Here is a 19,059-nt window from a genome sequence, read left to right on the forward strand (position 1 = left end):
ATGTGGACTTTCAGCCATACACCCAATGCACAGTACAGCACAAAAAAGGCCAATTATTTGGGGTATATTTAAGTGTCCGTGCAATATACTTTAATTTCTAGTAAGCAACCTTTCATTCAATTTGGAATTAGAGCAGAAACCAAAGCATCATGTCATCTGTGGACAGAAGTCAACATCACATTTTTAAAATCTTCTCCCCAGAATCTAGTGGTTAGACAAAAGTCGATGACAGTCCCACTTCTTCTTTCAGTAACACCTTAGATAACCACTAACAGTCGGGCCAACACTAAAACCATCGAGAACCAAGCTCTACTACACCAACCACAGCTTTTCTCTTCTAGTCTCCACAAAATGGCAAGACTTCATTTCCAGCTTAAAAGACCTCTCCTCCTTTACTGAATTTAGATCATAATTTAAAGACTACCACACAAGCAAAACAAATACAAATCTCATTCTTCAGGAAACATCACTTAATCTCACTAATACAGTCTACTAGATTTCTGTTTTCCTACAAGTATATGAAATTACGAACATAACCTTCAACTGCTATCATTTGGTCTCTGTTCAGTCTATCCCTTTTAATCCTTTGTACATTGACTCTGTGTATATCTATATTTATCTCTCTCTCTCTCTGTATGTATATATATATATATATATATATATATATATATATATATATATGAATTTACTTCAAATATCAAATACTTTATTGAATCTCATTTCATCGAACCTCACTTCATCGAATTTTATTATATCGAACTCCTGGAACTACGAAAAGGAACCACTCAATCAGCAGGACAAAACAACAAACCGAAAAACAAAAAAAACTCCAAGTGGGGGGCTTGCCCCCCACCTCTCACGTAGGTTCTACCCCCTACTCCCCCAACAAAATATACCAACTCTGAGATCACATTAGTTTTCCTTTTCGTAGCTCTGGGAGTTCAATACAATGAGATTCACTGAAATGAGGTTCGATGAAATGGGATTTGACAATGTTGTAAGTATTCAATATTTTGAAGTAGACCCATTTATATGTGTGCATGTATATATATATATATATATATATATATATATATATATATATATATTTATAAAGAGAGAGAGATACAGATATAGATATATATCATAACTTTATCACATTTTTAGCACCTAGTGCTCTTTACATTTTGTCCTTCAGCTCAAATGTTTGAAAGCTCATTACAATTTTGTTTAATTTTATATTAAATTGATCACTAGTTATTTTGTTGGATCCCAGACTAGGCCTCCAATTAGTCAATTGTATTAGTGCTCTACATTTGTCAACACAATTTAATTAATTAACTTTTTAATAAACAAGAAAATCACTGCTCTAGCCAGGTTAACACAAATAAATACATACATACATTTATTTATTCATTCATTCATTCATTCATTTATTTGACATTTGTGCAAATAGTAGATAACAACTGTAAAATACTTACAGGGCAATTAATATTTAACAAACTAAAATAAGAATAGCTAGTGCTAATATAACACATTTTTATGATAAGAGAGAAGAAAAATAAGAAAAAAGCAACAACAAAAATGTGCTGTGCATAATACAGTTTTGCCAAAATAAGACAGAAAGAAGGCTATATGATGAGGGTGTATGATAATGCAGATGGAAATATTATGATACAAGCAGTTATAAGCCAATAAGAAAGATGGCTACAGTGAGAGGCTGAGTGTAAAGAATCAACAGGAGAGAGATTCGCTAGCAGTAAGTAGGGGAAAAAGCAACTTGGCTACAAAGTAGGCAATAGAAAAGGATAACAGAGGTGGATGGGAAGACAGTCTGAAATCAGTATGGTCTAGCTGAATTTTATAAATGTTTCAGCTTGGGGTGGAAGTAGGTAGAAAATATAGCTGACTAGAATATAACTTATATTGGGATATTGCAAGGGCATGACCATGTCTTGCTGTACATAAATAAACAACTGACATGGTGCAATAGTCTCTGGACACTGGTTGGCCCTGCTCTAATAAGAAAGCTTATAGTCTATGGTCCTGTTATTATAACACCTCAGCTGACTGTGAACATCCATGGTATGCAAACTCCTGTCTCCTTTGCGATGAGGATTTAAATAAAAGACTACATAAGCTGAACAGACTGGTGTAAGGAAAGGTCGAAGACCACTTTTGGCACAAAAGAGTGGCATTCTGTCTTGTGGGTATACAGTTTTACACCTATCACTGCTTTCAATTCAGAGATACTCCATCCAGAGATAATGTTCATTAGAGGAGAGTTTTCCAGACTTTCAGAGCAGCTGAAATAGCAAGTTTGGAGTCTTTCAATAATAAAGTTTGAGTTTTGTGAAGGAGAAACAGACTGTCTAGCAAGGCCTCAGGTGATGGGTGCCCTTCACAAACCATTTAACTGTGGAGCTGCTTATAAACTAGACTGTGCAGAAAAAGGCAATCTGAAATAGCACAGAGGTGCAGCTTGACAAAGGTTCAGGCAAGTTCCTGATTAACCCATTAACTATGAATGATAACTTACCTCAGCACCCAAAAGCAAGGGACAGACTGCAGGCAGAGAGAGACTTTGCTTTTCTCTTTTTTTATTTTAAAATCATAAGCACTAGTATTTAAAAATAAACACTCATGTACCTTTATAACACTTTAAGGAGGACAACTTCAGTAGTAGAACTAGGGAATAAACAAAATATGCTAAAAATCAATAAAAATCCCTTATAGAAGTGAGATATTATGCTATGTACAAGCATGCTGACTTACTTTCCTCCGTCATACAAAGTAACAGGCCATGGCTATTAAATCCATAGCCTGGTAACTATGTGAAAGAAACACTGATATTGGATGCGCACTACATGTGTCAGTGTTTACCTGGCAGGTGCTCATTATTTTGTAAGACGTCAACATAGAAAGCAGACCGCTTGATCGTCAGAGATGTTTTTTCTTCTAGTAACTTTAAAAATAATACAGGCAGGACACTAGATACATGCAGGGCAGATCTTTATAGAAAACAATGTTCCCTGCAATGATCCATGCACTTCTTATTTTTAATGGCAATTGGAAAAGTTAATAATGAAAAGCAAATGTTGCTTCTGGTAGGATGCCAGATAGCAATCTAAATCAAACATACAAAGTGTATACAGTCAGAAAGAATTTACTTTTGGAACTGGGGTGGAAAGGAAGACTATGTGTGAATGAAACAGTTAAGTAACTTGTCACAGTTAAGCAATCCTTACTCTAGCTTGCCTGCTGCAGAGCTGTGCCTGTTTGAGAGAAAAAAGACATTACTGTGAAGACATTACTGTGGCCATTAGTTCTGTCATTTAATCTCATTCAAACATCCACTGATTTCCCTTCTCTGATTGCTCATTTTAGCCAACTCAGTATTTTGGAGGAATAGTCACGTACATCATGCACATATAGTAGCAGACTGGAGGATTGCCACTTCACCTATTGCATGTCTTTACAATGTAGCAGAAAAAAAGGGAGCATCTAAAAAAAAAAAAAAGCAACAGGTGAACCCAGGGATAACATGAAGACTTTATAGGAAAGGCACACCAGCAGAAAATCAAACTGGAAACCAAGTGTTGGGAGATAGGAACTCTGACCATTGCACTCATGTGGTGCTTACAACCAAACATCCTGGATAAAAGCAGCCAGAAAGTGGTTGTTTTGGGGAAGGCAGAGAGGAAGCAGTCTGTACTTGATCAATATACAGTTATTATCCATAAATATTGCCAAGGAATAGCAGTGCTTATGTTTGAGATCTGAAAGATGAAATATCTTACTAAGGTCATTATCTCTTTTACTACCAAAGTTAAATGTCAGCAATGTGCACAAAAGAATCTATCCTTGTGAGGTGGAGAGGCATGCTATGTGTGAAAGCAAAGTACAATACATTAGCCTGGTCAGAGTTAACTGGTTGTCAGTAATTGCATTAGCCTGGTCAGAGTTAACTGGTTGTCAGTATACACTGCATAGTTATTAGACAAGAAGTAAAGCATTATACATACTTCTCCCAAGCAGGGAATTTTTATTGCATTAGATTTATGTTTCCTCTCCAAAAATTCAGACTAATATGTAGTTACACACTGCACAAAGATAAAGTTGTGAATGTGTCTTTGTAGGGAAAATTACCAACTACAGGTATTCTAAAGCTGAGAGCTATGACATACTTTTCCTGAAGAATTTTCTAAACAAAATCCATACTCAGAGACACAGCTCTGTATTTTTAATTACCAAGAGCAGGCCTAAGTAACCATTTAATACACTGTTTCACTATTTAGTTTAAGTTCACAGTAAATATATGCATTTGACATGTTTTCTTGCTGGCAAATTCATTATATAGCTGAATCATATCATTAATGTTGTCTAATGAAATCAGAACCAAAGTAAAATTTGTTTCCCTGGAAGAAGTGATAATTTCTGTCACTTTAATTGTTACAGAAAAAATCATATTTTACTGGTTTCCTCTCATATTTTCAAAAAATAAAATCAGAAGTTTCTTAATTAAAAAAAAAAAAAAAACAGGTACTTGATTTGCCCCTTCATAAAACACAGTAGCCTTGGAGGCAGTGGGTGGTGCAGTCTTATCCCCTCAAAAAAATATGTTTTAAAATAGTAATTTTTTGGAAATTATGTGACATAATTTCAATCAACAAAGGTATTATAAGAAGTATATTTTCCTCATTTTGACAGATTTGGACATGCTTGAGATTAGTCTATCTGCTTTACTTTATCAATTAGCTCAGACAATGTACTAGATATAAGACTGATCATCTAGGTGTATTATTTTGGAAATTATATAAGAATATCTAGAAGAAATACATAGATATTGACATTTGTAGGTAGAGTCAAGTTAAGGAAGTCATCAGATCTTGGTAATTGGCAACATTTGTAAAACATTCAGTTTAAAATAAAGTCTACTTACTTTTTGTCAATATACCTTTTAGGAGATGCAACCACTTCCACAAAACAGTTAGTAGTCTACGGTTCGTCTTTTTGAAAATGGACATGAGTAAAGGACGTAACAGTTTAGAGAGATACAGCAGCACCAGACAGATTGTTTTCTACTGCATAAAACATTGAGGAAGACATTCTTGCCAGACTCCACTTATGCAGATTCCTCATTGTCCTGCTCAGATGGTCTACTACTGCATTATGACTGCCAAAAATGTAAATTACTTAAGAGATGAATAACCATAGTGGAGGGCAGGTGCCACACCTAGAGAGCTAGCCAGTTAAGGGGTAGTGCAATTGCCCTGCCCCAGCTTGATTATTTGCTTATTTATTTAATTCTTTGTTACTTTTTATGTTTATCTATCTATAATTATGTCAATATATATAATACACACACACACACACACACACACATACACACACACACACACACACACACACACACACACACACACACACTCACACACATATATATCTCTACAGGTACATAGATATAGATATAACTATTATTATGTAATGAATGATCAACACACAAAATAATGACCAAAATATGCCAACCATTCATTATACTGGTAACATAAATTAGAAACATCAGGTACATCAAAACAAGGAAACAAAGTTCCTTTTCTGAGGTATTACTCACAACCCTACCACACATTCAGCTCATATTTGTCTGACTAGTGGTAGTATTATTCATACAGTCATACATACATACTTAATGACCAAGATGACCAGCTTGGAAACTCATTTTCACTGGAGTCCCAGAAAGGAAAAAAGTTCTCCCAGCAGAAAGAGTTTAGAATAATATGGATATAAACAATCAACACAATGTAAATACACTGTACAAAAGAAATACATCAAGACTGAAAACAGTAAATAAACATACATTATGAAAATGAGACGTGAGTTAGTCATATAAAATCATACTACTTATCAATATGAGTACATTTAGATAACAAATATGTTCAGCAGCCGCCAATTACAAGATTAACATTGTGAAAATTTACATTTTGAAGTAACCTACCAGCTGAATATCTCAATGTGGCTGCTGATGCCATCTCCTGCCATTTCTTACCCAGTATTCATCTTAATAAACCGATCCATCTCTGAACAAAAGGCACAAGCAATCTGGAAAATTTCACACATCATTCCGCTACACAAAGGGGAAAAATCATTAGAACTGTCCAATTACGGGCCAATAGCTATATTGCCAACCCTGTCTAAAGTTCTAGAAAGATGCATCCACTCACAAATTATGCAGTATCCCCTTGATAACAACCTGCTATCCAAAACCCAACATGGATTTCGCCCTACCACAGCACTACTTCCACCCTAATGAGTTTCACAAACATCATTAATCAACAGAGGAACAACGGTAAAAAGCATTCAATACCATCTCTCATAACAAACTTATACAAGTACTCTTAGAAATAAACCTTAGCCAATCCATAATTACTTGGATCAAAGACTACTTGCTGTAAAATGGCAAAAAAGTATATCTCCTCTACTGCTCTTTACTCTAGCTGTACCACAAGGTTCCATTCTATGTCCCCTGCTTTCCACACTTTTCACTAACAATTTACACACCGCTACCCTGCATGCCTCCCTAGTGCAATATAAAGATGATTCTATATTAATATGTGCTGCATTATCACTCCAACAGTTACAACAACTAACTAACATGACAGTCCTTCTCTGCAGTTGAAATGTAGCTTTCTGAAGCTCAACTTACTCTAAACCCCAAAAAGACTAAATTCATGATATTCCAAGCCACTAGAGCTACAGATTCCCTTCCCATTTAAAATCACATCTGCAAATAATACTACCATCTCCCCTGTTTCCCAGATTAAACTTCTGGGTTTTGTTATTAACAACACTATGAAATTCAACTTACATGTAGCCCAGACAGTCAAGAAAGTAAATAAAAAACTTGGTACTCTTTACAGAAATAGACAATGCCTAACCAATAGCACAAAGGCTGCCATTGCAAGAACACACCTGATCTCCACACTCCTACATGCGTCACCCATTCTGACAAACCTAAAAAATATCAGATCTAGCAAAATTAGATACCTGCTATAATAAGACTGCAAAGTTTGCAACAGACTCCAACTTTAGAACACATCATTGCCTTGCACTCAAACAACTTAACTGGCTAGAATTATCCCAGCTCTTAATTTATAGCCAACTTACTTTGGCCTGTACACTTCTAAATCCACCTGAAAAATCACCCTGCTCTGAAAAACCTTCTACTACACTAGTAGCTGGCTTTTACCTTTTTGGCTAGGCTTATACAGGCCCTAGGGCAAATAGCATAGGACCTACCTATGAACATATGAACCTATGAAATAATAAATCCTTCTTAAAAGTTACCAAATCCAACAATACCATTGGAGATTCCCTCTATTCTACATGCAGAGCCAAAATGTGGAACTCATTGCCGACAGATATAGAGACAACGGCAAATGTTCTGCAGTTTAAAAAAAAGGCTCAAATCCCATTTATTGAATGCAAACCTATGCTTATGTACCAACCCTGGATAATGTACGAGTGTCTTCTTGCAACACCCCCCACCTCTATCCAACTCCTCTATCTTCTCTTCCTAGTCTTCTTACGTTCTTCACACCATCCTTTCCTTCACAATAATTAGTCTGACTCAGTCTCTGCCCCCAAAACTTCCAGAAACCTTTCTCAATTAGTAAGTGGTCTATTTTCACTTTATTATTATCTCTCCCTGATAATATATTATTATTTACCTGTGTTATCTCTCCATAGTTATGCACATACATAAAGTATTTGGTAGACAGACATATTGATATTCTCTACTATTAGAAATGTGTATAAACCTTAGTCTATATATGTAAAATTGATGCATTAAGAACTCTGTGTGTATTGCACTGTATCTATGTGTTACTTCTCTGTTGTAATGTTTTGATATTTTGTACAATTGTCCTGTTGTAAATGTGGAGCTTTTCTCCCCGGGCCTCCGCTGAAAAAGGAACTGTATCCGGTTGGACTTTCCCAGTAAACAAATGTAAAATAATATAAATAAATAAATAAAACTAGCAGGGGCATCAAAGAACTGTCCAATCAATCGTTGTTTAAACAAAGTACACAGACCAATATAAGAAGAGTTAGATAGGAACAGTTACATGAGTTAAGTTAGTAGAAGAGAGTTACATGTATAGAAACAAGTATAGATTTATTTAGCTTAAGAAGGGTTTCAGGTAGTCATTGTATAATGAGGATGTGTACGATAACAGAAGTTATTTGTGGGTATGGTAGTTAAATAATATTGCAAGTAATACCAGCTGAGCTGCAGTTGACTTTACATCTCCAATTTAAAATGTTGGTTTCTGATATATATCAAAGATTGTGATGCATATGCATAGGGGGCATATATATGTTGATGTCTGTTATGCTCGAAAATGTTACCAGTTACTTACTCCCTGTTAGTTAGAATGTGTTGGGGGATTGAGTTCCAGGTATTAGATATTTTGTTACAGAATAGGGAATCCCCAAAGGTGTTCTTGGATTTAGTGACTTTTAGTATTAGTTTATTGGAGGACCTTAAGGTTCTGCAGTTAGCATTTGCCTGTACTAGGTCTTTGAGTACAGGACAGTTGTCAGGTTGGTAGATGATGGTGTGGCCGATGGTTAGTTGGTTCAGGGATAATAGGTTAGGCATAAATTTAATACGTTTTAGCGCCTCAGCATTCACTGCCTTCAATGGAATCATTAATAATAGGTTAGGCAGTTTCATCCAATTAAGTTCTTACAGTACAGTGGTGTGATCTGTGTGGTTGGTTTGTAGCAAATTTGGCAATTTTATAATAGCAGGTATCTAGTTTAGTTATGTCTGATTTATCACGGTAGTTTGGTAAAAACTTGAGCACAGTATAGGAGGGTGGACAGTAGGTGTGCTCTGACTGTGCAGTAGCCCTCAGTCGGCCTGATTATCAAAGTCTTGGGTCCTGCGTCGGTTGCTGTCTCATCTTCCATGACGTCAGGTAGTCAGGGTATAAAGCATGCAGCCGACACCATTACATCAGTTTTTCTTGCCCCAGATGTCAGGTGCCCCTCTTAATGGGAAGCAATTATTTATATATATATATATATATATATATATATATATATATATATATATATATATATATATATATATAAGGTTATACCTCCAACAAAAAAGCAAATACACCAAAAAGCTTTTAAGTACAGTAGATGAGAATAGAGGTATAGCCAAAAGAAGCCAGGGAGCTGGAGGGAGGGTAACCAGGACTGCAACAGTGAATACACGCGAACATCTACATTTTTGGTAAATGTACACAACTGTACTATGTTCTTCGTGTTTCACTTTTGCAGTCATCACATTTGGGTAGATTCCCAAAGCTAAGGATGGGAGGAGGAATTAAAATAGCATTAGGAGCAGCTATAAGGCCCTGCAAAACTGCAGTGGCAAAGCCAGCTCTGGATTTAGAGAAAAGTGGCAAATTGTAATGCTTGGTGAAAGTATGTACAGAACTCCATATAGCAGCTTCTAGGATGTCTCTGGTAGGAACACCTCTGAGAAAGGCTGTAGAAGTAGATGCAGCCCTGGTTGAATAGGGTCTAATCCTATGTGGGGTAGGTTTTCCATGGTGCTTATAGCAGAAATGAATGCAATGGCCTATCCAGTTAGAAATGGATTGCTTTGAAATAGCATTCCCCTCTGCCCCTGCAGCAAATGCCACCAGCAGTTGTTCATATTTCCTTTGAGGTTTAGTCATATCCAAGTAAAATCTAAGTTGTCTGTGTACATCTAAGGAGTGCAGTATCCATTCCCCTTTGTTCTGTGGATTAGAAAAGAAGGTTGGCAAATGAATGGGCTGATTAAGAGCCACAGTGGATACCAGTTTGGGCATGAAAGAGGGATTGTTCCTGAGGGACACCCTGTCCGCATGAAAGATGATGAAAGGCTCCACTGCCATAAGGGCCTGTAATTCAGATACCCTTCTTGCTGAAGTGATTGCTAAAAGTAAAGCTGTTTTCCAAGAAAGAAATTTTAACTCTGCAAGATGCAGCCGGCTGAAAAGGAGTAAGAGTGAGTTTTTCCAATACAAAATTAAGGTCCCAGGCTGGAGTTGGGGCTCTCCTGGGTGGTCTTATGTTTTTGGCCCCTCTGAGGAACTGCTTGAGCAGTGAATGAAAAAAGAGGGGTGGTTCTGTGTTGTAATGAGCTAAAATGAATTTTGATGGAGAAAAAGGAAAGACCCTTATGAAGCATCTCAGTTAAGTATTGAAGAATCTGAGGTAAATTGGGTGCTGCTGTGGCCATCCCTTGAGATTGGTTCCAGGCACAAAATCTCTTCCATTTTTCAGCATAAGAGTTTCTAGTACTAGGCCTCCTGGCCTCCAAAATGACATTCAACACTTGTTTACTGAGGGATGGTAATGGAGAGATTAGGTAATTAGCCAGGCTGCCAAGTTCAGGGTTTGAAGCTGGGGGGTGCAGAATCTGGCTCTCCTGCTGAGACAACAGGGTAGGGGTCTGAGGTAGCTGCCATGGGGCCAGCTGTGACACACTGCACAAAAGGGGGTACCAGTGTTGGCGTGGCCAGTCTGGTGCAATCAGTATCATCCTTGGTTTGTCTTGTTTGATCTTTAGTAGTACTTTGGAGAGGAGTGGCAGAGGAGGAAAGGCATAAATCGATAGATTTTTCCAGCTGAAGGACAGAGCATCCACTTTCCATGCTTGTTTGTGGGGAGCCCTTGTGCATAATTTGTCCAATTGGTAGTTTTGGGGGGAGGCAAAAAGGTCTATATCTGGGGCCCCCCATTTGTTGATCAACATGTTGAAAATCTTTGGTTCTAGTTTCCACTCGTGTGGGTCCATGAGATTTCTGCTTAGTTTGTCTGCCAGTGTATTTAGTTTTCCTGGCAGGAATTGAGCTTGTAGATGCACTTGGTAGGTCAAGGTTCCACAGAGCCATGGCTAGTCTGCAGAGGGGGTAAGAATGAGTACCCCCCTGCTTGTTTATGTACCACATAACAGTGGTGTTTTCCGTCTTTACCATTAATTGTCCTGGAAAATGTGGTCCTTGAAGGCTGTCAGAGCATTCTGTACAGCTAACATTTCTTTTTGATTGATATGCAGGTGCATTTGACTTGGGTTCCATTTGCCCTGAATGCACTTCCCTGCCAGGTGAACCCCCCCCATGCATAGTCTGATGCTTCTGTTGTTAGGGTTTGGGTGGCAGGGGGTAGGGTGAATGGTAGTCCCTTGTTTTAGTGGCAGGCCTCTGCCCACCAAAGGAATTCCAACCGTAGACAAGGTATGATAGGAATCATTGCTTCTAGAGCCTGAAAATGTTGACACCATGGGCTTTTTAGATACCATTGTAGTTTCTCCATATGCAGTCTTGCATATGGAATTAGTAGAATGCATGAGGCCATGAACCCCAAGACTTGCAGTATTTGTCTTGCAGATAGCAGGGTTTTTGTGGCCACTAGTTTGAAGTAAGTTGTCAAATGAATTTGTTTCTCTGGCGTAAGGAAAGCCATCTGGGAAGTTGTGTTCAAGCTTGCTCCCAATAATTTGTTGACAGGGTACCAGATGTGATTTCTTTTCGTTTATGGTACCCCAGACAAGTTAATACCTTCTGTACAAATGCCAGATGATTCAGAAGTTTGTCCTGGCTTTCTGCCTGAATTAGACAATTGTCCAGGTATGGGTATATTTGAATATTTCTTTTGCCTGCAAAATGCAATGACTGGAGCTAGGCACTTTGTGAATACCCTGGGCGCAGTAGATAAGCCAAAGGGCAGTGCAGAGAACTGATAGTGCATGCATCCTGCTTTGTAGGTATTTTGTGCAAGATTCCCTAATCGGGATGTGCAGGTAGGCTTCTTTTAAATCCAGTATTGCCAGCCAGGCATCTTTGCCTATCATGGGAAGCAACTGGTGAAGAGTAAGCATCTTGAATTTTGGAATCACCAAAAAGGTGTTTAGGATAGACAGATCCAGGATAGGGCACCATTAGTTGTCTTTTCTGGGTACCAGGAAAAGTCTTGAATAGAAACCTTGTCCCTTTTCCTCTTCTGGTACAGTCTGAATAGCCTTTAATCTTAAGAGACAGAGTACTTGCTTTTGAGCCTCTGCCCACTGATTTGGGGTTAGATCTGTCCAACCATTTGGGATTGGTAACATGCGGAAGTGAAATCTGTATCCTTGGGAAACTATACTTAAAACCCATTTGTCCTGGGTAATGAGTTCCCAGTTTTTTGCTTGCAAAGCAATCTTTCCCCCTAAAGGAGCAGTCAGTTGAGAAGTGCTTGGAAGGTTTAAAGTTAAGTCATTGAGACAGCTTACCATAGGGGGGGAGTCATACTACTCCCTGATTTGGAAGTGGGAGCCCCCACTGCTTAGTCCTGTGCGTACCCTGGGACTGAAGCCTGGTTGTTCTGCTGGTTCTGGGTTTGAACTGAGATGGCCTGGAAGAGGCAGGAAAGGACCAATTTTTTGAGGGCCAATGCCTACTAAATCTCAGCGGCTGCACCTGTAAGAACTCTTTAACAGTTTGCATAGATTTAGCTTTTTCCTCCATCTTTTTAAGAACTTCTTCTGCTTTGACACCAAACAGGCGGTTCTTATTTAAGGGAGCATCCAGCAATTTAGTTTTAACATGATCTGGCAAAGATTGTTCCTTCAGCCAAGCATGCCTTATAATTACAGACCCGATGACAGCAGCCCTGCAAGATACCTCTAGTGAATCAAAACCACATTGCAAAGTATGTTTTCCAACCTGTTCAGCAGAATGCATTAAATCCTGTAAATCCTTATTTTCAGCACAATCAGGAATCAACATCATTTTCTGTTTAAGCAATACAACAATATGCTGCTGATACTTTAACATATGAAACTGGCAATTTAAGGCCCTGATGGCCAAGGTTGCAGAGGTGTATACCTTCTTACCCCATCTATCCAGGGCCCTGGATTCTCTATCAGAGGTGGTAGGATTTTTGGCAGTAGTAGCCTTATTGCCCTTGGGCCCCTGTGAAATGGTCTCAGGATCCGCAGTAGGATTTTTAAAAAGGAACTTGTGAGAATCAGGAACCCCGTAATATTTATCAGGTTTTCTGGGAGCAAGAGCTAAAGAGGCATCGTCAACAATGTCCAGCACAGGAAAGATAGCTAAAGGCCTGTGTAGGGGCAGGAGTAAGAAGTCTCTAAGCCTCTTTTTAGAATCAGAATCAGAATAATCCTGGCTTTCCCAGTGAAAATGCTCTCTAAGAGTATGTGAGGTTTCACCAAAAGAAAAATCCTCTGGGGGAGAAGCAGAGGGAATAGAGTCCTCTGCATCAGAATCCTCATAGGTAGATAAGGGTAAATCCTGGTCATCAGAGGAGACAGAAATTTCAGAATCCTGGTCAGAAGTATCATAAACAAATTCAGTCCTAGGTCTCTTAGAGGGGGAAGGTTGGCTTCCCCTGATTAAAGTAATAAGGTCTTCAGACATTCTTATAATTTTTTTTCTAGGCATAGAGGCCTGACCATGTGGTCTGGGTATCGGTTTCCTAGGCATGATTCGAGTTTTAGGCCTAGAAGAAGAAGATGGCATTGTTTTAATCTGCAAGTCAGTAGGCCTGAATACACCCTCAGAAGCGGCTCGGGACCCATTCAAGGTAGAGACATCCGCAGGTTCCACAGTTGAAGCATTTCGCAGCACAGCTGAAGCATCTCACGGCATACCGGACTCCAAATGGGTCTCAGTAGAGGCCTGCGAATCTGAAGTAGCGGGTATCAGGTGCTGTGAAAATGCCTGAGTACCAGCGAACTGGTGACTAGCTTAGGAGAAGCGTCATCGGCAGTTTTGGACCTAGGTTTTTGTCTTTATCTTTGCATTTTTTCAGAATGTCGGTAGTCGGGTGGCTTACCGAAGACATATCTCGATAATTGAACCGAGTACCAAAATATTTAGAAGCGCAAATGTACCGATGATGAATAGTTTGTGGTTTAAATAAGGCACAAAACTGACAGCGAGGTATGTCGTGGTCAGGGCCTAGGCAAGGAATACAGTACGAATTAAAATCTTTATGAGGTATTTGCATTCCACAAGAAATACAATTATTGACTTTTACTGACATTGGTTTAGAGCAAGAAAAAGTTTCCCCAACGGGGTACTTAGCTTTAGTTGAAGACTTCAGTTCTGAAACGAAAATTTCAGGAGTCAGCCCACCGGCACTTGCGAACTGCTTCTGCTAAGGGCTCTGCACAGCAAGAAAGACTGATGTAATGGCGTCGGCTGCATGCTTTATACCCCTGACTACCTGATATCACGGAAAATGAGACAGCAACTGACGCAGGACCCAAGACTTTGATAATCAGGCCGACTGAGGGCTACTGCAAGCAGATAACCCAAATGTGATGACTGCAACAGTACAACACAAAGAACATCTCTTCCCTGGCCCTCCTCAAACACAGCTTGGATCGACGGTAGCGCCTATATTCCTTATGGATTAAGGCAATATGTAAAATACACAAGGCAAATGCACACACCTATGCCATCATTTAGCACTTAGGAACTACATATAGGGTAAAATCAGGTAATATTGGCTAGGCTTGTAAGGCCTCTTAAGCCATTAGCCTAGTCATCTCTTATGAACCAATGAACCTATAATGTATTATATTAAAGTTCCAGTCTTTTCTGTCATCACTGCACACAACAACCGCAGATCAGTGAAAGTGAAATGTGGTGAAAAAACATGACTCTACAATTGCAACCAAGACCCTCTAGGCAAGATACTCTGTAGCCATGTCTACAAATTGGTACACCCAGCAACAGTGGCAAAAACATGAGCTCCTAACTTTCCATTTAGAGGAAGGAGCATAGTGTCACCTTTTCTCTTTTCAGAAAATAATGTGTCTGCAACATTCAGGGGTAATCTTCTGGTTATATCAGTTGGCAGCCTATTACTTCTTTTGGCATTTATTTTCAACTTTCTTGCAATAAAGCTTACATAATCCACTCACCAGAACTGAATATAGTTGCTGACAAAATCCAACAACACTTATGTGGCATTCACTGTAATCAAGTGTGACGCCCCAACCCATTCATAAGTTCAAAACCTTGCATGGCTCTAAAAGAGCAACAAATTCACTGTTTAATAGGTCAAGTCAAATCCTATGGTTCATCACCACAAACCTTTGTCTGGTAAAATATCAGACTTTTTCATGACATTTTTTTCTGGGCTTCCAGGTCTTGTGCATGCTGACCATCAAGCCTCCCACTGTCAGACCCATCCCAATCACCCCAAGTAATGGGGGCATATTCAGTATAATATCAGGTAATCCATCTGGGAGCATTACTGAGGTAGCTATAAAGGTCCTTTGTGTCTCCACTTGCATTCTTGCATTTACTTTTCTGGTGGAGGAAGACACACTCATGCCCTGCTCTATGCATCTCTGGGTCCTCCCCCACCAGGACCAGGACCCTACAGAATCTTGACTTGCATGTAGGTTGGATACTACATGCAGACTGCCTCCTAGCAGCATCATATCAATCTAACTGCACACTATAGAGGTGTTTCTAGTATGGGGCATGGAAAGTTTGAATCTGATTGGTGTTGGTCGATCACATGATTTTCTTTTATTACAAAATTCAAAAAGTTGTACTGGTTATTTTAGTTCTGATGAAGTTCATATCACTGTAAATGAACAAAAGTGCTCAATTTATTAAATATGTTCCTGGAGCATTGTGTGCATTGGCGTTAAACTTTCTGATGCTCTTTATTTGCCTCAGAAAACATTTTTATCCTATGTAACTTGCATATGTGACATGGCTATAGGAGAATGCAGATGCTTCATATTCTATTGCTTGATTTTTTTTAGCATTTTTAAGCATCTTTATTAAATTATCACTTAAGACAAAGAAACATACACTAACAAAAAATAAAACAAACCATTCTAACATTTTTTGCATTTAAATACAACGTACATCACATATACTTTCTTTGCTACTACCATCAGTCCAACTTAGAAAAAAATTGCTGAATTCCTGCCTTTCCTTAAACCTCATGCTTTCTGCTGAACATTATTATGTATGTGTTGTTTCCACACTTTCTATTTACTTCTATATAATTTGCTTCTTCTCTTTTCTAAAGATCCTTCTTTCCAAATCCTTTTTCTCTATTATAATATTCAATACATCAAATACATTTGGTTTAGACTTTGATTTCCATTTGCTAGTAATTGATTTTTTTTTTTGGCAGCCAACAGAATTAAACTTAATTAGGCCTTTTTATGTCTAGGCAATTCAGATCCTGAATCCCAGCTCAAAAGAATCATTTCCTTACTTAAAGCCATTTGTTCACCCAATATTTCTGATAGAGTATTCTATAGGTAATTTGTAAAATTTGCCAACTCATTACACTCCCAAAACATATGGCCTTATCTTCCAAAAGATAAAATAAGATGAAAGTTGTCATCCCTAACAGTTATTGTTTTAAGAATATGTGTAAGACAAAACACCTCACTATTAATTTAGAACTACAAGTAAAATCCTTATTACTTTTTATTCCTAGACTATCAGATCATCTACTTTTTCCAATAAAATATTTTTATTGGCTATAGATAATTTAAATATGCAAAGTATATATCTTTGACTTTTTTGCATTAAAATCCATTACTCAATGTTGACCAAACCTATATTTTATCTACATGTCGCTATAATGTATCTTGATCCATCACATCATTTTAAAAAGCACCCGTTTTTCTATAATCTGCAGACTTACTCCGCTAAAGCCTGTTAGACACAGGCAGACATGAAATAAAGTAGTAGAAAAAGTGGGACCCAACACTGATCCCTGGGGAACTCCTGAATAGATTGGTTTAATGTCTTAAACTGAATTTCCAGTCTTTACCCTTCACTCTCTACCACCTAACTAGTTGCTTGTCCATCTAATTAAACATCAATTTTGTTTTTTTTTAACCAGTATAGTCATAATGATTTTGTGTGGTACTGTGTCTTAGGCCTTTGCTAAGTCAAAATATACAACATCTGCAGACAGCCCTAAACTCATGGCTTCCCAAATAGGCTGTTAAAAGCTGATTAACTTGGTTTGGTACGAATGACTTGCAGTTAATTCATGTTGATGTATACTCCATCAGAGCTGATAGAAAATCTAGTATTATGTTACTAACCCCTTTCTCAAAATATTTCCCAATTACGCATGTTAAATCAACAGGTCTACAGTTTTCTACTGACGAGTTTTTTCCTTCTTTAGGGGTTGGTCATACCAAAGCCTCTTTCCAAATCTTCAGAGCATGTCCATGATCAAGTGATTTCTAAAATAAAAAACCTAATCAAGGTATAATGGATTGTTACACTGTTTTTAATAATCATCAACCCCATCAGGGCCTGGGGAGGAATACATTTTTGTAGCCCTGAATGATTCTGGCAAATTTGTATCTGTTATTATTGGACTGGAATCTTGAGTATTTATATATTCTGTTGCAATTAAATTCATTGTAATATAAGTACACAATAAGAATGTTTTGAAAAATACTTTTACCAAGATATCAGACATTTGATAATCATTGATCATAATAGTTATATTAGGCTTTTTTCTTTTCTATATTGCCTGACATGTTTAAAAATTATTTTTTATTGTCAGTGGTGTAAGTTGGCAAATTTAAGTCATATTTACTTCTAACTAGATGAACAGATCTCCTGAAGTATTTACTAATTTCTCTATATCATTGCATAAGTGGTACACTAGGGTTCTTTATACATACTTGCCAATAACAGTCCATTTTCCTCCTTAGGTTTTCAAGTCAAATTGACCACCAAGGACAACTTTATCTAATTAATGTATGAGTAGCTGTAGGAACAAACTTATCCACTATATTAGTAATAACACTGTAAAATATTTTCCAGCAGTACTTCTAGATTGTATATCTTCCCCCCAGATCTAGCCTTCAAGAAATTTGTTTATCTGAATACAATCTGCCCAGTGCATGGCTTTTCTCATTTCAAATACCCCACAAGAATCCTTTATAATATTACCTGTCACACACCACAAACTGATCAAGTGACCACATCCTAATAGTTCCAATTCAAAAAAAAATGTTAAAAATGGAATAAAATCATTTTGCCCAAACTACATCAAGTATTTTATCCTCTCTGACCACCTTTCCAGAGGACCATGCATGGAATCAGTAGGCCAAGGGTTCATTTTCATCACAAGCTAGTAGCTCCGTTTGACAACTCGTACTCTGCAGAATGTACTAAACTTCCTAGAAAACATCTGGTAATTTTCAGTACTTCGGTTATTGTTGTTGCCCCCAAAAAAAGTTATTCCATTAATACCTTTAGGAAAGCAATTGCTCATTCACAAACTTTCACAGGAATAAATTCTTCTAAAAATCGTCCAAAAACAGTAAACATCTGCACAAACCTGTCAGCCTTCGAGTCCTGTGGTGGTGACACTGTTGAACCATAGCGAGATGTGAGAGTGGTAGGACTGCTCAGTCCAGAGTAGGATCGACTAGGCAAATATGGACCAGTGCTGTTATAACTGCTGTATCTGTAGGTGCAGTTGACAATGTGCCCAGATGAAGTAAAGATATATGGGGAAAAAAGAAGAAAAGTCGGTGTATAAGTCAGTGTTTTACACCTTGTTTATTTCAACAATTTTTATCTACCCCTCCGCTGTCACAATGACCTCAAATCTTCTCAGAAATTGCAGGTTGCCAACACTGCTCATTTATTTCACTCTCAGAGGGATACATGTTACATAATTTATTCCACTGCAGGGCAGTAACTTTTTCCTGTATGACTTACCTTCACCCCCCTTTCCCTGTCACTGACATGCACAATGCTGCAATGGCAGTAAGTCACATGCTTCTATGCTTCCACATTCCACAAGAGTCCCCATACGATCTGTTGCATCTACTGTGATCAGCTGTGCATGTGTTACAACAGATTCAAGAGGTTCACCTCTCCTAAAAAGACAGAAGCTGGCCATCAGTTGCTCCTTTCCTCCCCACCTCACACTGCTCAGCCCCTTACTTCCCAGCTTATTAATAATCAAAATGAGGTTATCAGTGTCACTGGCATACATTTTCCCTCT

General features: G+C 38.1%; 1 protein-coding gene across 5 annotated transcripts in view; it reads right to left on the reverse strand.

Annotated features, from left to right (window-relative positions):
• Positions 1–19,059, reverse strand: part of FHOD3 (formin homology 2 domain containing 3) — a 3,141,544-nt gene that overhangs the window by 680,062 nt on the left and 2,442,423 nt on the right. For all 5 annotated transcript variants that reach the window (XM_044064575.1, XM_044064578.1, XM_044064576.1 and 2 more), the window contains one exon: positions 18,385–18,513. In XM_044064575.1, the coding sequence (XP_043920510.1) occupies positions 18,385–18,513 (129 nt within the window). The remainder of the gene's footprint in view (positions 1–18,384; positions 18,514–19,059) is intronic.

The sequence above is a fragment of the Protopterus annectens genome, chromosome 3.part0 (genome assembly GCF_019279795.1).
Source record: "Protopterus annectens isolate FY-2018-M chromosome 3.part0, PAN1.0, whole genome shotgun sequence".
Lineage (NCBI taxonomy): Eukaryota > Metazoa > Chordata > Ceratodontiformes > Protopteridae > Protopterus > Protopterus annectens.